At 44.1% G+C, this 18420-nt stretch overlaps 4 protein-coding genes across 5 annotated transcripts; 2 read left to right on the top strand and 2 right to left on the bottom strand.

The window, feature by feature from the left end:
- Positions 1-317: 317 nt before the first annotated feature.
- slc24a1 (solute carrier family 24 member 1) lies at positions 318-4757 on the bottom strand. Its single transcript, XM_076137832.1, has 8 exons — positions 3494-4757; positions 2710-2818; positions 2018-2098; positions 1499-1581; positions 1173-1418; positions 1002-1091; positions 760-926; positions 318-667 (listed from the first exon to the last, which is right to left on the bottom strand). Exons 1-8 carry the CDS (start codon positions 4532-4534, stop codon positions 418-420), a joined length of 2067 nt encoding a protein of 688 aa, XP_075993947.1. The 5' UTR covers positions 4535-4757; the 3' UTR covers positions 318-417.
- An 814-nt stretch (positions 4758-5571) lies between these two features.
- Positions 5572-9653, top strand: ints14 (integrator complex subunit 14). Its single transcript, XM_076171508.1, has 12 exons — positions 5572-5766; positions 6016-6282; positions 6658-6765; positions 6877-7032; positions 7221-7339; positions 7442-7584; positions 7673-7765; positions 7843-7987; positions 8078-8211; positions 8548-8666; positions 8798-8863; positions 8968-9653. Exons 2-12 carry the CDS (start codon positions 6061-6063, stop codon positions 9199-9201), a joined length of 1539 nt encoding a protein of 512 aa, XP_076027623.1. The 5' UTR covers positions 5572-5766; positions 6016-6060; the 3' UTR covers positions 9202-9653.
- hacd3 (3-hydroxyacyl-CoA dehydratase 3) lies at positions 9645-13587 on the bottom strand. The gene is made up of 11 exons (XM_076171520.1): positions 13390-13587; positions 12060-12102; positions 11817-11890; positions 11552-11716; positions 11395-11440; positions 11162-11272; positions 10941-11068; positions 10726-10838; positions 10383-10489; positions 10172-10303; positions 9645-10085 (listed from the first exon to the last, which is right to left on the bottom strand). The coding sequence occupies exons 1-11, from the start codon at positions 13465-13467 to the stop codon at positions 10009-10011; spliced, it is 1074 nt and encodes a 357-aa protein (XP_076027635.1). The 5' UTR covers positions 13468-13587; the 3' UTR covers positions 9645-10008.
- On the top strand, positions 13148-18281 carry ppcdc (phosphopantothenoylcysteine decarboxylase). 2 transcript variants are annotated; one of them, XM_076171541.1, is made up of 5 exons: positions 13148-13416; positions 14893-14988; positions 15415-15543; positions 15646-15814; positions 17830-18281. In XM_076171541.1, the coding sequence occupies exons 1-5, from the start codon at positions 13291-13293 to the stop codon at positions 17916-17918; spliced, it is 609 nt and encodes a 202-aa protein (XP_076027656.1). In that variant the 5' UTR covers positions 13148-13290; the 3' UTR covers positions 17919-18281. The 2 variants fall into 2 exon arrangements, with proteins under 2 accessions (XP_076027656.1, XP_076027649.1); XM_076171534.1 differs by lacking the exon at positions 13148-13416 and adding an exon at positions 13573-13879.
- The last annotated feature ends 139 nt before the right edge of the window (positions 18282-18420 follow it).

Below are 18420 nucleotides of genomic sequence, written 5' to 3'. Positions count from 1 at the left end.
TTATTCTACAGGCGTCACTTCTGTTTTATTTCTCCAAAAGCTCAAACAAGCCCAGAGATCTGTTCAAAAAGTTACATTGACGATAAACTTACATATTATACAAAATTCACAATAACAAATCTCAAAATTGTGACAGAAATATCCTGGATTTCTAAAGCCGTTCTTTAGATCTAGAGAGTGAAACAATGTCCACTCATAGTTTGCAGTAGCAGCTTTTCTATAGCCTGTGGTGATGTAATATAGACACAAAATAAAGCTGCCGTCATTACAAGAGGGAGCATGTAATGAATTCTAGGAAAAGCCTTTCTCCTAACATACTGATCCACCATCTGCAGAGCAAATGCAGTAAATCTGCAGTACAGTACGTACATGAGCTAGAGTGTGTGAGAGCCCTGCAGGTTAACAGTACATGTGGTGTCAGATGGACACGGGGCAGACGATGATCCGATCCTCCAGCATCACGCTGAGCACCAGGAAGATGAAATAGAGCAGGAACATGGTGAAACCCAGCACCTTATTCATCTTCCACTTACAGGACGCTATGGAGATTGTGACAAAGAGGAGCATGATGAAGAGCAGCACAATGGCACAGAAGAGTCCATTGCTGCTGACGGCCACCGGGGCGAAACCGTGGAAGGACGAGTACAGGAGCCACGGGACCGGAAGTCTGTGGAGCAAAAGAGACAAAGAAGAGACAAATCCATCAATCAAGTGAGTGATTATCTGCATTTTTGATCACATTAAACTACAGCAGCTCACCCCATAGTGATGTCAAAAATGTTACTGCCCACAGAGCTGGACACCGCCATGTCCCCCAGGCCTTTACGTGCCACAATCACACTGGTGATGAGGTCAGGGATGGAGGTCCCTGCAGCCAGGATGGTCAGGCCCATGATCTCCTCTGAGATTCCAATGGTCTCGCCCACCTATAGGAGGAGAAGGTCAGTATAGAACCACTGGAATGGTAAGGTAGCGTTTCCCAGGATGGACCCATGACACACCTGATGGGCCCACCACACCATGAGGTAGGAGAAGATACCAATCCACATAATGGAACCCAGGAAAGTGATCGCAAAGAATCTCCTGGATTTCTGTTGGGGTTAAAAAAAAAGAGAGAAAAGAATGAGCAAATCTCCAGGCATCTCAGACACCGAGCTGATCTGCAGACGCACCTGGTTGCGAACGTCGGGAACTGTGAGCCACAGAGGGAGAATTATGGGCAGCAGGAAGAGGTAGGAGGCTTGTTTGAGCGGCGTGTCTGGCCACTCTAAAGACAAAGGCTCATCTTCCTCCTCCTCTTCTTTTGCTTTCTCCTCCTCATCATCCTCCTCTTCACTTGATTCATCACTGTCGTCATCGCTGTCATCTTCATCACTGTCAGAGTCTTCGGAGCCTCCCGACCCATCTTCTCCTGGTGGCTTTTTGGGGAAAGGCATCATGGTAAAGGCATGAAGGGATGATTCTGTAGGCAGGTATCAATAGCTGGTTTGGTTGTTACCTTCTTGTCCTCTGACTGGTCCTTCTTTTCTGAGTCTGCGGCCGGCGCAGCCTCTGGTTCTTTGGTCTGCTCAGCTTTTACGTCTGAATAAAGAATAAATGAATGCTGTGCATCAGAATATGAGCCGATGAACCTTCTGTTATATTTACTTTGAGTTCATCTCTCTGCTCTACTTCCTGTATAGCTTCATGTTGCATTTTTTGATGCTGTTCAACAAGAGTAATTTCACCACTGGGGACAATAGCACCTATCATATAAGACATATAAGACATCTTATATAAGAGCATGATGTTATTTTAATGGAGGACATGTGTCACAGAGCTGTAAGTCTTTATGCTGCTGCAGAACATGTCAGGTCTATAGGGGGAAGTCTGGTCAAACATGTGAGTCGCATTATTCAGATAGGGACCCTGTGGTTTCTACAGCTGTGTCTGTTTGAGTCAGTGTGAGTATGAGAGGACTGCAACGCTGCAAGATCCATATAGATTCTGAGAGGGGAAGATGATCTCATCCTTTTACCTTCAGTTTTGTCTGGAGTTTTGCTGTCTGCTTTCTGTTTAGCCACACAATTCAGACTCTCAGCCTTTTCCTTCAGTTTCCCTGCGAACAAACAAGCAAATCAAAAGCTTAGACTGCGATGACGAATGACTAAACTACCAGCGAGAGTGAGAATTGAATGATTACACAAATAAAGCTAAAGGGAGTGCCTGATGATGTGACTGAGAGCTGTGAGTCGGCGTTCATGGGCCCAATCAAAAGCTGATTATAGTGGTGGAGCGAGTAAATGTTTTGTTGCTCACAGGCTGAGGAACAAGCAAAGGAGACCACACAGACACTAGGAGGGAAATTAGGACATACAGTACAATGGTGCACAGACTGTAAGAAGAAGCAAAAGCTCTGCCTTCCTGATTAGAGATTAGATTACAAAGACTCACTCTGGGGATATAATAGGAAATTCTCTCTATGCATGGAAATCATTTTATAGTCATAGCTATAGTATCCTTTAATATTCCACTGTAGGCCTACAGATGGATCCCTCCATAGAGCCCATGTAGGTGTTTATCTGCTTAGTATCAATCTGGTCTTAATCATTTGCTAATCCATTTTACAAAGGGAAGGGCACAGACCTGGGACACGCTTTGTAGCATCTACAAAGGAAATAATGAAACATGAGGCGTGTCTGTGCAGCGTGAAGAAGTGAAGGTGCCCACCGTTGGATAGAGGGTCTAATGTGTGGATCATGAGCTGGATGATGGTGTTCCTCATGGTGCTGTCGTGTAAAGACCGCGTACTTGCCCCGCGCCTCAGGGGGGGCTTAGTCTGTGGTGAAAGACATGGACGGGGTCACGGCAACACACAATAACACAAAGTGACACATCGCTACAAACTATTTATGTCACAGTGAACTTCAGGTGTGTGTTTTTTTTTGCATTCTTTTTTCTTTTACCTTTAATAGATTCTTGTCCTCTGGAGCATCAGTGGATTTATCTGCAGCATTCAAATTTGTCTGCAAGATACAAAACTTTCTATTCATTTTGGTTGAGTATAAATGTATGTGTCCCTCTCTGTACATTATGCTGTTACAGACAATGGTACTGTCTAGACAATCATCATTGGACCCTGAGAACAGTATTTGCAGCTCAATAAAAGCCCTGAGCGTGCATGGATTGTCTAAATTAAGCCTCAGTCACAGTTACCACGGTTACACACAGTATACCCTGATGCTACAGTTTGCAGAGAGCTGCAGTGGATTAGAGTTTGTTTTCACATAAAGCAGAGATTTCAGGAGTGATGTGACCTTTTGAGCTTTTGTTTCACAGTAACAACGCTGGGTTTGTGAACAGCATCGCAATGACATAATGAATGAGGGAACAAACAATATGATCACTTGAATTAAAAATCCTTGTTTGTTTCATGGACACTCAGAAATTGTTCTTGGTGTGTCATGTTGTCAATTAAATGCCAGTTTGTGACAGGAATACAGACATACTTTACCTTATCAGGCTCCTCCAGAGCAATAATCTTAACAATGTTCTGGTGTTTGTGCAGTTGGGCCTTGAAGGCTCGCTCTATCTGCACATTGAACTTCATGAAAATCACATAAACAGTGTAACCGCCCACTAGCATCATGCTCTCCCACCACATGATGATATTATCCAGGAAAAAGATGATGAGTAAGATGAGGTCAAAGATATAGAAGGACACGTCTCTGAAGAGTGGCCACCAGGTGAGATGGAGCACTTCCTGAGAGAACATAGCACACATTCCAATCACAAATAAAATGTTGAACACAGCCGACCCCACAATAGTGCCGATGCCCACGTTGCTGTGGGCGATGAAGACTCCGATCAAAGAGGTGAAAAGTTCTGGGGCTGAACCTCCTGCAGCCATGAACGTGGCTCCTGCCACATCTTCAGAGATGGCTAACTTCTCTGTGATGACACCCAGAGCCGGAACAAAAAACTCGTCACACACTATTGCGAGTGAAACGAACATGTACATCATTCCGCATATGTGCAGGATCACCCAGCCCCTCCGGCGGTCTTCCACTGAAAAGATGTCTTCGGGGTATTCGCCCTTCACGTGTGGAGCTTCACCAGGGGGGGCAGCAGTGATGGTGGTCACTGGAGGAGCTGGAGCTGGTGTGGGTATCTCCTGTGGAGGTTCTGGGGCCACATAGATGCAACGTACTATAGTCCTGTTTGGAGCTGGTGATGGTGGGGCTTCACCGGGGGTGGAGGCTTTAAAATCTAAATTTGGATCTGAATGAGGGACCTCTTCCATCTCTGGTGTCGTTTGATCTGTGAGCTCTAACTCGTGCATGGCAGTGACGGGTTCTTCCAGCAGTCGAGTCTCCACTGTGATCTCTTCAGCCCCCTCTGTGGAACCCTCTCCAAAGTCATCCCCAAGCTGAGGCACTGGCAAAGGCCCCAGTCTGGCACTGATGGTCAGCTGGTAGAGGGTACAGAGGAAAAGACCCGCGAGGAGAAAAAGAAATCGGTTCAACTGTAGCCTCTTTCTTTTTGCACAATACATCTTCCCCCGAAGCAGTGGCGGTATTAGCTATGTAGAATTCGGCTGCAATGGCAAAGAGAAAGTCCGGCTCTGTCCCCAGTGGACCATGGGGTGTTTGGATTCAGCACACTAGCAGCGTGATACATGTCTCATCCTCGGCTTGGTGGAAATCTGAGCCTGTTGTAAATGAGAGGAAGCATCAGAGATACACAGGAGCACCAGTTATGTAGTGTTTGAAAGCAGTACATGCAGAATCGTCAGGTGGTTTTAGAGGAACAACCCAAGAGGCAAAAAGACAAACACAGAGCAACAGACAAAATTAGAAGCAGAACAAATGAATGATTTCCAAAAGCTGACTTCGATAGTAATATCAACCAAACTGATGTTCATTTAAAAACAATAATAATAAATTAAATAAACACAGACACACACACATGTTAAAGTTTGATTAATACGACAGTGGAGACAAAATAAAGCAAATGAACTTTTCAAATATAATGTTATATATATATAATAGAATGTTCTGTGATGAGTTGACACAGGCTTACCTCAGACTGAATGTGCTGTAATATCGAGGATGTAAACAATCTGTAATATCAGGTTTCGGACAGACAAAGGTCCAAACTGGTGCCACTGGCCACAGGGTTATTTAGGACACGGGACAGTGTTCACCATGGATCAGCATAATACCTGGAGTCTTCTAAGAGGATTATGTGCATTGTCTCACTCTCACTTTAACAACTAGCTTGGTAATATTTCATAGAAGTCCTAATAAAAGTCGTGTTATATCCTAAATGCAATATTACATAGCTTTAGCATGAACATTAGGTATAAAACCTGATAGTAATACTTGAAAATAATATGGTAATGATATCCTTAAATAATAGAACTATATCATATTATATTCTAGATTCGAGTGTAATTTCTTATAATATTCAGCGCTATGGGGCTTTATTGTAACATTTCTGCCAAATTAAACGGCAATTTAGATGCAACATATGTGCATCACGTAGGAACTACTTGTTAGAAAGCGCACCGTTCTTACCCGGACAGTAGCGTTGGTGCACAACACAAAGCTTTGATGGCGAGCTACACACTGGAGCAAGTCTGTGTATTCACAAAAACTACTCAAACCATTTTCATTTGAAGTTTAGCGTCTTTTGTGCTTATGTGCATTCAGTAGCGAACGAAGCGTTTAATCAGCGTTACGGTGTCGTTACATTTCGCTACTTGAAGTTGCTCAGCGAGCGCCGGTAAGTAGCAGCTTTCAGCGGAGGTTTTGTTGTTTTAGTTTCAGGTTTTGTCTCGTTGTTTGCATTAGGTTAACCTCTTTGTAACTCTAATGTCTCCAGCTTCACGGTATTGCTTCTATAACCACCACAGCGTCACCGTGTTGTTTTACTATGCACTGTTCAACATGTCCCGTCGTGTTGTGTTGAACTTGAACTTTATTCTGTGTTTTGGCTTTAACTCAACACTCCTTTTCTTTATTTTTCATTCAGTTCTAGTCCCTTTGAAGGTCCTTAAGAGTCTGCGTATCCGCCGCGATGCCCACCGTGGTGTTAATGGACGTGTCCCTGTCCATGACGCGGCCGGTGTCCCTGGACGGCAGCGAGGAGTTCCAGAGGAAGAACCTGGCCGTCCACGGGCTCAACATGCTGTTCGAACACATGGCTGCCAATTACCGCCTGGAGTTCACCTCCCTCATGGCTTTCTCGTCCCTGTGGGAGCTGCTGGTGCCTTTCACCAGAGATTACAACGCGCTACAGGTACCTGAACGCCTCATCCTCCCCTTGTTGTTCTGTCATCAAAAACATGATGTTCAAATGGTCAAACAATGAGACGTCACAGTGTCAGACTTAAGTGGTAAGGGTCAAATTCAAACATTGGAGAAATTAAAGTAGAATAGAAAATATTCTGTATTTATGGGCCAATATCTGGGAGTTTCGGAGCAATTAAAAGGCAGAAATGAACCTCCAAAGCAGTGGAGGAGCAGTGACTGCATATGTGATGACCAGAAAATGCGTAGCGACCTATTAATGATCTATTACAGTACAGGGGGCACACATCTAGACTATAGGGACACTTGTGCCTTTTGCTCCTGTTTCTTCCTGATACTAAAGCATGTTGTTTTCCTTGTACAGGAGGCTCTGAGCGTCATTGAAGACTACGACAAAACCTGCATTGAATTGGCTCTGAATGGAGTCAGCAACGTGGTCCTGCAGGAGTGGGGAAGCGCCTGTCCCTGCCAGGTCCTTTGCTCATTTATTCTACATAAAATACAACTTAAAAATGATGTCACCTGCTTGTTCCTGCTTGTTGTTACATTCTTGACATTGTCACATGCTCCCTTTGTCCTTTAGGTGGTGCTGGTGACTGACGGGTCTCTGGGTATAGGGAAGGGTTCCCTCCGTCATTCCCTCCAGACGCTAAAGGGACGCGGGGAAGACAAGAAGTTCCCGCTGCCTTTCTCCTTTCCTACCAAGATGTTTATTGTGTGTGTGGCCAATGCAGAGGAGGTACGCAAACACACCATAGCAACGTCATGGCAACAGTTTGACGCCAGGCTGGGATTCATGGAGCTTGAACCGCCAAAAGCTTCATGTCAACTCTAATATATTGATGATATTTCGAGTTTTATTCTGATACCAAAGATGGGAAGGTTAGTAGCTTTGCATCCATGTAACGCTCTCTTATACAATTGCAGTTACAGATGACCGACGCCATGGACAACTTGGAGGAGTTACTTCGTCTCAGTGGAGGAGACGGACAGATCTTCACCATGGAGGGACCGCTGTGCATGAAGAGCGCTCAGGCCATGTTTGGGTAGGATTCATCACACCTGCAGCAGATGTTGTTGCCTCTCACAAACCCGTTGATCTCATTTCTGAAGGAGCCTTCTGTCTATGTGGTCCTTGTCGTCCGCAGGAGGCTGATCGACTATGCCTACTCTCCCTTCCACGCCGTCCTTCACTGTGGGAACCTGTCCTCCGACGTCCAGGTCTTCCCTCGGCCAGAACCTCTGTGGGTGGATGAAGAGGTGGAGCCAATGCCCAGAACAGTCAGCACAGGTACAGTAACTAACCAGAGACAACAAAGACCAAACTAAGCTGCTTTGTCACATACAAAATGAATGAATCTTTTTTTTTTCTGCTTCAGATTTGGAAATTGTGGGCTTCATTGAGATCGCAGACATCTCCAGTCCTCCTGTCATATCCAGACACTTGATCCTGCCCATCGCTGTCATCAAAGGTTTGTACCACATGCTTTTACAGTTACACCCTTCACATTAATAGATCAGTTTTAACAGTGCGATGTCTCCATTGCAGAGGTGGACGAGGTCGGCGCCGGAGCCACAGAAGAGCCTGAGGAGGAAGCTTCTGCCAGTCAGATGGCAGGAAAGAGTCCAAATTTCTGTGTCCTCTTACACGGCAGCTTGAAGGTGGAGGGGATGGTGGCTCTGGTGCAGCTGGGGTGAGACGCTTTTGTGTTCAGGATCTTTTAATCTCATAATACCACTGATTAAACTGAGCTGACCTACATCCATTTTTTCCTTCTTTCCAGGCCGGATTGGTACGGCATGCTGCACTCCCAAGCAGACAGCAAGAAGAAATCTAATCTGATGATGTCGTTGTTCGAGCCTGGTCCAGAGCCTCTGCCTTGGCTGGGGAAGATCTCTCATTTGGGACCCATCTCAGGTAAACCCAGGCCAGGGTCCGTACACGGTGCTTCCTGCAGTAACATTGTGATCTGCGGGTGTCTTCCCGTCTCGCATTGCGATCAGATGTGAGCCAACAACCTGCCAGATGTAATTTGAATCCAAACAGCAGGGGGGAATGTTTTCCATATTGTGAAACTCCCCATTCCGGTGTAACTCCTGACACACTCACCTCACCTGGGTCAATGATTGTTTATTCTATCAAGAGCAAAGGCCTCTGTGTATCTGGACCAAACCATCAGTTAATCATTCACACACACACATTGCTTTGATCTTGATTCACTGGTTTCACACTGATTTTTCCTTGATACTTCAGAGGCTGTTGAGAATCCTTACGGAGAGGACGACAGTAAGAGTCCTTTCCCCGTGCAGCCCTCAGCCAAGCGGAGCTACGCCCAGAATGTCACAGTGTGGATCAAGGCCAGTGGGCTACAGGTGTGCATGTCTACACAATCACTCTTCCTCTTCTACTTTTCTGAGAACATCAGCTGTGACAGTGTGAATCATCTCTAAACAAAAAGCTTTACATGGAAGTTGTTTATGGTCTCTGTGCTTTCATTTCCCAGACTGATGTGCAGAAGATTCTCAGGAATGCGAGGAAATTGCCAGATAAGACTCAAACCTTCTATAAGGTAAATGTCACTGAGAACATCTGGAGCTTTATTGTGCAGGTGACCTTGGCTGTGGAGTGTTTGTGTTGATTGTAAAGGCTGTGTTCTTTGTATTAATGTGTCAGGAGCTGAACCGTCTGAGGAAGGCTGCCCTGGCGTTCGGCTTCTGGGAGCTCCTGAAGGGCGTGGCTGAACTTTTGGAGAGGGAATGCACCTTGCTCCCAGACTCGGCCCACCCCGACGCCGCTTTCCAGCTCTCCCATGCGGCGCAGCAGCTCAAACTGGCCAGCACAGGAGACTCCCAGTACGCCGCCTTCGATCACAACATCGCTCCCATGCACACAGACTTCTCAAGCTGAGACGGTTCAGCGAAGCCGAATGGGACTAAGATAGAGCAGCAGCAGTGTGTTTAGACTCTGTGCCGGTCAAAGTGTGTGTGAATGTGTGTGACCCAGGTGTGGTTACAACATGGACTGAACCAACATCTGACACTGACTGACTAATGAATCACATTCCTCAGTGACATTTTGCATTTATAGTGACAGATGTTTTAAGTGTTTTTGTGTATATATTTTTATGTGCTCCTAAAGACTTTTTCATAAATTGGAACAAATGTGTGCATTCTGCCTCAAATCCACTTTGAAGTGTGTCAAAATGAAACAGCAAAGTAAGAAAGGGATACAGAAAGAGTTTAAAGCAGATTATTCCTGAATTTGACCTTTTATTGGATGACACTGCTCTAATTTACAATATTAGTTATCAGTCAAGATACTTCTGATATTGTGATCTCCATAAACAACTGGAGAGAGTTGTCTGTTCTGTTTATTATAGTTTTCCCTGAGATTTGTGTCAAGATTAACAAATCTGGAATAACATGTACAGACACTTTATAACGTACACACACACACACACACGTACGCGCACGCACGCACACACTCTACTTGTGGTTATCCAGGTAAGAAACAAACACTATTAATTTACATTATATGGACCGACATGTTAAAGCAGTTAAAGATCAACAGTGAGACAAAAGTCAATGTAATGAAAGGATTTGCATCATTTGTAGGGTTTTAAACAAATTGGACAGAAATAACTTCATCAGAACAACATGATGGGGATGAGTTCAAGCAGAGGCCATGTGTTTGAGGTTCACTGGGTGCAGAATCTCAATTTGCTTTCCTCTTCTTGGTGCGGAAACGCTTCTTCCTTTGCTTGTAGAGATGACGGAAGTTGATCAAGAGTCCTGGTGGGAACAACGACAAAAAGCTTTCATCAGAAACTTCACATTTACAGAGAGAATTATGCTGAACTTATTAACGTGACACTCACCCAGAAACATGAGAACGAGGTAGAGCCGCAGGACGTAAGAGAAGCTGATGGACGTGCCCAAGGCTTTGGGCAGAGGGACGCTTAGGAGTGTAGTCATATCAAAGATGGGGATGGCCTGTATCACAGCCACGGCTACACGGGAGGAGGAGATTATAATTAACCGTGGTGCTTTTGAGTGTTTTGTTTCAGAGAGAAGCGAACACAAGCTCACCTTCAGCGGCGACGCCTAATGGGTACAGTGGAATCCAGACGGTGTACCGCAGCCAAGTCAGGGTTTTCCACTCGGTGTTGAAACAACCCAGCACGTAATAAGGATACCTGAGGGTCGTAAAGTGGCTTTGGGTAAGTTAGATGACACAGAGGTCATTCATTTATAATTTACAGCTGATGCAAGCATGCAACACTCGATACTGATTTTTGCAACGTCTGATGTTACTACACTGAGTGAATTAGCTCTGTGTGTGTGTGTGTGTGTGTACACGGTCATGTGTTGGATGTCTAATATCTTGTTATTTAAATGCTCAAATTGTTGAATCTCACATGTGGTCACTCACCGAACAATTTCAATGCTGCTCCACAGATAGAAAACGAAAAACACCACTGGCTTGTTGTGCATCTCCTCCAAACTACCAAATATGATGAAGAGGATAAAATTCCTCCCAACCACCTGGGAATAAAGGAAGAAAGTGACACAAACATGTGATTTAGTATGATAGAATGTAGTGAAGTTCTGCCAGTAACTGCCAGTTCAACCTTGAACGTCCCGTACCTGTATAAGAGTTGGAATAACTCCGGTCTTGACGACACCAAAAGCAGCATTAAGGACCTCAACCGTTGCCAGGATCTGGCAGAAGAACATCACGTCTGATATGGTGTGAAACGTGTCGTAAAGGGAATCTAAGAGCAAGAGGAGCGTCTCGTTGAAACAATGGAGATCAAGGAAGGATGAAGCAGAAAGGATCACATAAAGAAAGTCTGGTGCTTCCTCACCTTGGCCGAAGATGAAGAGCCGCACTGTCATGTTGGTAAAGATCCATGAAAACCCAAGGAACTGTACCAGGTTGTATATGCATAGAAATCCTGTCTTGGGGAGGGCGAACCCTGCAGGGAAACCATTTACAAGACCAATGATGGACGGCACACTGGCATACTTTAAAGATTTAAATGTCTACATTTGTATAAGGTTTTAAATTAAGAATAGGAAATGAAACCACACCACTCACCTTCCTCTTTATTCCTTGGGGCCTTCACTCTGTTCTTTTTCTCTTCCTTTTTTGAGAAAAAGAACACAAGATTAATCTCTAATTGTCTTCCATACTTCAAATATTGAATACATAATGTCTTCCAGAGTTTCCAGGGAGAGCATCGACATGACCTCACCTTTTCCCGGATCTCCATCTCAGCGTCTGACTCGTCCAGCCAGCGGTCAAAGTCTGGGGCGAGGAAGGCGGGTTTGCGCTCCTGAGCGGTCAGTCTGTCCCACCAGCCATGTGTCTCTTTCTTCACCGTCACGCTCACCTGCCGCGCCGTGGACTTGTAACCCACCTGGCAGCAACACAGGTTCGTTGGATGAGCAAAATGAAGAGATTACGCACATTTATTTAGGCATTCAAACTTGCAGACCATTGTTAAGTCCGGTACTTACCGCAGGTTTTACTGGTGAGAAAAACTCCAGGCTGAACTCGTACTCATTTTGTCCTTTTGCACCATGGCCCTGGGCTGTACACAAAATCAGTAACTTTACTACATTTTTCCTTAATCAGTACGGATAGGTGATAAGATGATTCGTTCTGAGCCTAGCACAGAAAGCACTAAGCCAAATGTGTCAGGCTCAGAACTTAGAAATCAACCCTCGATCATGCAGCGGATCTGAGAAAGGCTGCATCACCTCTGAACCGAAGCACATTGTCTTGTACGTGGGCGTCAATATTCTGCAAAAACAAACCAGAGGCACATGGTTAGGTTCTCCTTCCTGCAGTGTAATTATCATGCACACATCTGCTTCCTTTCAGAAAGCTGGACTATAATTAACCAGCGATAATATTACCACACAATCCATCCACTACAAAACGTGCCATATATGGGCGTGAACCTGTGTATGTGTGTGTGTATTTGCAGAAGTGTGCCGTTTAACACCATCTCCACCCAGAACAGCCTTTACTTCTGCAGTCATTAATGTGCCAGATAAGCTCAAACCTCCACATAAACCATATATCATTAAATGCTGGTCTATTAGAATTATTTCCCCTAATGAATTATGTATTAACAAGGCAGGGGCTGGCTTGTTTAACCCCATCAGAGGTTTACACTCTGAGCACAAGTGTTTAGGTCTGATTTAGCCTTCTTTTTTGTTTGACAATGAATATATAACCAACAAAAACACTTTAACACTGTTCGACTAGTTAAACTGTATTTTGTTTGATAAGAATGCATAAGTAAGTACTTGAGGTGTTTAGAATAGTTTGAATTAATTTCTGCGCTTCCAACGTTATCGTCATGCTGCGTTCGGACGTCCATCGGAAGAAACGTAAAACAACGGAAGTCCAAATATGGATATAGGGCAGATTGTGATACTGCTTCTGTCTTTTATGCAAAGAAACACACAGAACTATTTTGGGTATTGATTTTCCTGCGAGGGCAAGGACAGAAACGCATCAAATTGGCCTCTTAAAGTATATTCACCATTAATTGTCGTGGATTATATTGTTTTTTTATGCCAGCCCGAAATGAGAGAACGTCCTGTCACGTGTCACAGCTGGTAAAACTTACACGTAAAAAATGAACGAAAATGTACGAGTGTGTTACTAAAAAAATAGAGCTGGTCGGCTGTTGGCTTGCAATTGCGAAGTGAAGTGTGTTCCCTAGTTTTCAACGCCACTGGAACGCAGCATAACACACTGGTGGAGGATACGGCACGAGCGTGTATTAGTAAAGTTCCACCCAAAGCCAGGAGGGGGCAGCACAAGCAACACAAAGATGGTGACCTCGACCCACGCTACAACTCAACGGCTCTCTGCCACCAGGTTTCATGGCTTCAAACCCAAGATGCTTTATATAATTATTTCAGATCGACGTGTCATTTCATGCGGAAGCTAATCATTCTACTAAATCTACTCTAAATGGGCAAACGCTGTGTTAACGCAGAGATTGTGACAAGTGAACACGAGCGGCGGTTTAACCACAGAAGGTCCCGTATTCCGCTCACTCTCACAACTCACCTGAGCGTCCGTCAGCTCCACTCGCAGGTAAATGTCGTCATGGCGCTGCGCCCAATAAACGAGAGGCGTGAGGGGCATTGTGGCGTTTTCTTCAGTTAGCTTTTAAACAAAAACCGGATGGGACAGCCAATAAATGAATACCGACATTGTAAGTGACGGAAGACAACAGAACAAACCAGAACACTCTGTGAACGTGCGCGTTCGCAATCTGTCAGCGTGCTCGTGCATGAGGCAGCTTAGTGTGCGGTGGTCTCTGCTCATTGGCTGATTGTCTGTTTACGGAAGTGTTGAAGTAGCAGCCCGCTATATTGGTGCAGCGCCGAGCCGCCGACACCACCTGGTTAACATGCAGCCTGGAGCACATGGTTGTTGTCCAAAGTTGGATTTGCTGAATCCTTGCGGCGCATTCCGGGTCCTGGTTGCCGTGACGGGAAGCGTGGCGGCATTGAAACTGCCTCTGTTGGTGTCGCAGCTTCTTCAGCTCCCTGGGGTCAGCAGCAGCTACTTTGTTCCCCCTCACCCTCCACCCAGCTACACTCTGCTCCCTCTGCACACATGTGGAGTGTATACGCTGTGTTAGTCTTACTAAGTCTGGGTATTAGACATTCTTCATCACGTTTACGAGGAGTAATGTTTCCCCACATATGCTGTCGCCATCTAACCTAAACCGCTAGGCGGAGTTGTTGCATTTTTTCTGTAAAAAGAGATACAAGATGATTCATGTGTCATGGGTGTACAGTGACATCATCCTCATGTCTAGTTATATAGTCCTTAAATAAACAGCTTTGTCATCTTTAGAAATAGTAGATTTTTTAATTTCCAATATAAACATCTGTTCTGTACATCTGACATAAACACCCTTATTCACCTTTTAATGAGAATCCAAAAAGATTTGTTATAGAGTATCCAGTCCCAGTGTGACACAGTAACACCTGATGTGTCAGGGAAATGATACAAGTCAAGATCATGAGGAATATGCAGTGTTCTACTAAACAGGGAGCTCAATGTTATGTTTATGTTAACATCTGTCCTCCTCCCTTTTGACAGTCAGCTAACCATTTCCATCACCACCCTTCACTTTTGCAGCGTTGCAGGGAAGTCGTGTGGATGATTAAAAGTGAAAGTAACATCATGTCCTTGAGATTACACAAAGTAACACATGTTTGAGATGGGTTTGATAAGAGAGCGCAGGTGTGTGTGGTGATACAGTAGCTTTTAGTAACACTATCGTATATAGGTCAGAAGGAACATGGTGCACAAAGAAATCTATTGCAGACATTTCAGGCAAAGGTGAGCATGTGTGTCTGCGCCTAAAGCCACGTTAAGGCAGTTGAGGCTTTGTCTCCAAAGTGATGATGAGGGGAAAATGATAAGATTTAGAAGAAGTAAGGAAATAAGATGACATGAACGATTAACGTCAAAATGATGAAAGTACTTTTGTAACTTTCGATCTCTTCTGCTCCAGCATGAATTTGCTTAAACGTGTCTTGTCTCGCGCTCTAGGTGGATGTAAGAGTCGTCACTACTGAGCATGCCAAGCACTTTTACGATCCGGCTGAGGTTGCTGTGAAGATCTACAGTGACAGAGATGAATGGGAGGTAAAAGTGCACTCCTCCAAAATGTCCAAATAATCTGTGATTTATGAGCAAACGGAGGAGTTTCTCAACCATGGGGTCCTCACCCAACATGACATCACAAGCTATTAATAATGTTGTGAAAGATGTGTGAATATACATTGGATAACAGAATAATTAAAAGAATATGTGTGCAGTATATCTTCATTATTGTTTAGGCATGTTGAAGCTTCTTTCATGCCCTTTAAAATAGAATGGAAAACAATGTCGTCATCACATTAACACTGAGGAAAGCTGAGGAGAGCAGAAAGCAAAAGGTTTGCAAAAGAGTCACTTGACAGCTCTCTGATTGCTGAGATCTCAAGAATTTGGGGATGTCAACACCAGGTCACAGGTCAGACACCCGAGTGTGAAGTACCCTTTTCCATTTCCTCTGTCTTTCTGTTGTAGACGTGGACGAAGCGCTCTGACCCCGTGCTACACATTGAGCTCCGGCGCTGGGCAGACTTACTCCTCATAGCCCCATTGGATGCCAACACTCTAGGAAAGATTGCCAGTGGCATTTGTGACAATCTACTGGTGAGGCATTCACTTCCTGTTTGACAAACCTGATACGTGGCAGTCGAATGAAGGAATTCTAAATTCTAAGACGCGACATCCAAGTGTATTTGTCATTGACAGACGTGCGTGGTAAGAGCCTGGGATATGAGTCGGCCCCTCCTCTTCTGCACGGCCATGAATACAGCCATGTGGCAGCATCCCATCACAGCCCAGCAGGTCGCCACTCTCAAAGGCTTTGGATATGTGGAAGTCCCTTGCATTGCCAAGATGCTGGAGTGCGGCGATAAAGGTATTAATAGTCAAAGAACAATAGCTTTTAATTTGTCATGTTGACACCGCACGTTGAGTGAAACAAGATCAGGGGGAAGAATTTGCAGACACACACACACACACACACACACTGACAGACAGACAGAGGTCTGGGCACAAAGCTATAGCGACAGTTTAAACAGTCTCAAGGTTATTGAAGGAACGTGCTTTGTCTTGAGAGGCAGTTGATGTATAGTTGTTTGGACTACCATATGGAGACATGAGACACTCTCTCTAGGTGCAGCAGGGAGGAGACAAGGCCCCAAGATTAATGGGACTAAGGTCTGAAAAGGGCAAAGACTTATTGGAACATAAAAAGAGTTTTTTTTAAAAAGGGCTCTATAGAAAGCATCGGTACGCTTTCACACATGGGACAGGACAACAAACAGCAACAACACATGCACACACTCAGGAGTCTTTATGTGAGCATTTTACATTTAAAGGTTAAAAGATGATTATCAATTATATCTGAGCATGATGAAAGGAAAACCATCTAATAGTGGAATAAGTCCTTACTGGTTTAAATGTAAACTACAAACAAATACTAACTTTTTGTGGTGACATCATAGATATTATAGGAGGACCTTAAAAAAATCATGTAATTGTAATCATTCAATGATTTGTATTTCCAAACAATCTCTCTTATCTTAAAGCATTAAGTCATATCTATCATTTCGTGCTTTTGCCTTGAGAAATGCAGAGCAAATCTATGTTTGGGTCTCAGACTGTGGGGCTTTGGTTTGTACAACATACAGAGCTACTCATGAGAGACTATACCTCTGCCAAGGCCTATCAATCTCCAATTTTGACTCAGGCTCTCAGTGATTCTTTGTAGGATTAAGTTGTATAATTGGACACACCTTAAGTAATTACCTGACATGTAATTTTCTTTGTTGATTGTATATTATTGTCTTAATAGTATATAAAGGTCACAGGTCAGTAGTTGTGTTACCACAGTGTGTGTGTGTTGTGAGTGCATGACTGATCCAACTGAACTGAGAGAGGAAAAATTAACGACGGAAGAAAACAGGTTTTGTACAAATTGTCAGACCAGTTACCAGACCAGACGGGTAACTGTTGACAACTCGCTAACGAATTTTCAAGTGATGTCGTCACCTCAGGTAGGCGCAAACATCAATCCAGTTTGCCCGCGGGTGATGTGTAGACACTCGCTCCTATCAACAGCAATTAATCAACCCCATCATGTTGTTGAATTATGAATCATCTGAAAGCAATGAAAAAGTACTTTTGAAACAACAACACAGTCAGGAGACCGGCTGACGTGGAGCCTCGACTCTGAGCCGGACTGGTATGCATGCTGGGAAACAGCAGAAGACACATTCCAGGTGAAATGTTGCTTTTGGGGATGAAACAGTGTTGTTCTGCACTTAAAGGATATCAACCGGCTGGACATTCCTCTGTCTTGTCTTAGTCCTCCTTTGCACAAAGACACTCTTATCTTACTGTGGGACTACTGACAATGTAGCAGAGGAGCTTTACACAGTAACCTTTTTGTACTGCCTCTCCCCCCCAGTTTACAAGCATTAGATACAGAACAAAAGCTGAAGCCTTCGTTCCTTAATTTTCAAAATATCTGACACATTATTTTTGAACAGGCCGTGCCTCAGATGACTCACCAAATTCTGCTCTCCTTAGTCACTTTAGTCACAACATGTTTAAACTTCAGTTGTTAATCTTGGAGGAAGAGGAAGTGTCAACAGTCTGCCATCTTGATGAACACATGTGCTTACTTGCTTCCTCCTCGTCTGCTTGTTCTCTTCTACCTCAGCAGCCCGCCTGGCTCAGACACATGAGACAGCACATATGAAAACACTGCAAGCTTACAAGTGGATGCATTGTATGTCTGTGCACACAAGGAGTACCAGGAGTGTATCCTGTGTGTGTGTGTGTGTGTTTGAACATTCCCCATATTGCTTTAGACTTGCTAGAAGGCATCTGTGTCATGCATCCAGTCACACTTTGGTTCTGTTACAGGAAAAGGAGGCATGGCAGAAGTATCAACTATTGTCAGCATTGTCCAACAGTATCTGCAGAAACCAGAAGAGTCACCTGAGAGCCAATGAGCATTCCATCATACTGCACATTCAACCAACAATAAATAATACATGTGTCATCATGGAATGAAGACAGACATATGGAGAATCCCAAAGCTGTGAGCAGCTGAGGTGAATCCAGGTTTGTTTGTTGATCAAAAGCCAATAATGTATACTGTTTATCCACTGAATGAGCTGATTGTGTGTTTAAAAGTCTCCGACATGCGATTGCTGTATTTCTGTTGATCCCACAGTAACATCTATGTGGACACAAGTGTACTTTTATGGAGATACATATCAACATTATGTGGTAAGAGTTCAGTTCCACATAAATATTTTTAGATTTTCTGTAATTTTGTGGACAGTGCTTTACCAATAAATTGACAAACATGTTTTGTGCGTTTACTTCCTTCTTTTTAATCATAGTTTTGGACCAGAGTCATTATTTTCAACATGTAGAAAGGCTTCGGGTTACAGGATGAAGTGTTATTGGTATTGACTGCAGATTGTTCTTGTATTTATGATGTGTTTG

Source organism: Genypterus blacodes, unplaced genomic scaffold (genome assembly GCF_046128005.1).
Source record: "Genypterus blacodes isolate CSIRO-AG114 ecotype Tasmania unplaced genomic scaffold, CSIRO-AGI_Gbla_v1 ptg000015l_1, whole genome shotgun sequence".
Taxonomy (NCBI): Eukaryota; Metazoa; Chordata; class Actinopteri; order Ophidiiformes; family Ophidiidae; genus Genypterus; species Genypterus blacodes.
The sequence above is the reverse complement of the archived record's forward strand: the minus strand, read 5'-3'. Positions and strand labels throughout refer to the sequence as shown.

Bases quoted from the DNA above. Each gene is read 5' to 3' on its own strand.
- slc24a1 (XM_076137832.1), bottom strand. From the start codon at position 4,534: ATGTATTGTGCAAAAAGAAAGAGGCTACAGTTGAACCGATTTCTTTTT. The intron at 1,092-1,172 runs GTGCGTCTGCAG...TAACCCCAACAG, and splicing joins TTCCCGACGTTCGCAACCAG to AAATCCAGGAGATTCTTTGC. The intron at 927-1,001 runs GTGTGTCATGGG...CTCCTCCTATAG, and splicing joins TGGTGTGGTGGGCCCATCAG to GTGGGCGAGACCATTGGAAT.
- ints14 (XM_076171508.1), top strand. From the start codon at position 6,061: ATGCCCACCGTGGTGTTAATGGACGTGTCCCTGTCCATGACGCGGCCG. The intron at 6,766-6,876 runs GTCCTTTGCTCA...TTTGTCCTTTAG, and splicing joins GAAGCGCCTGTCCCTGCCAG to GTGGTGCTGGTGACTGACGG. The intron at 7,766-7,842 runs GTTTGTACCACA...TCTCCATTGCAG, and splicing joins GCCCATCGCTGTCATCAAAG to AGGTGGACGAGGTCGGCGCC.
- hacd3 (XM_076171520.1), bottom strand. From the start codon at position 13,467: ATGCCCCTCACGCCTCTCGTTTATTGGGCGCAGCGCCATGACGACATT. The intron at 11,273-11,394 runs GTGAGTGGTGTG...GTTTCCCTGCAG, and splicing joins CCCAAGGAATAAAGAGGAAG to GGTTCGCCCTCCCCAAGACA. The intron at 11,069-11,161 runs GTGAGGAAGCAC...TCTTGCTCTTAG, and splicing joins GCTCTTCATCTTCGGCCAAG to ATTCCCTTTACGACACGTTT.
- ppcdc (XM_076171534.1), top strand. From the start codon at position 13,736: ATGCAGCCTGGAGCACATGGTTGTTGTCCAAAGTTGGATTTGCTGAAT. The intron at 13,880-14,892 runs GTCAGCAGCAGC...CTCGCGCTCTAG, and splicing joins AGCTTCTTCAGCTCCCTGGG to GTGGATGTAAGAGTCGTCAC. The intron at 15,815-17,829 runs GTATTAATAGTC...GTTCTGTTACAG, and splicing joins GCTGGAGTGCGGCGATAAAG to GAAAAGGAGGCATGGCAGAA.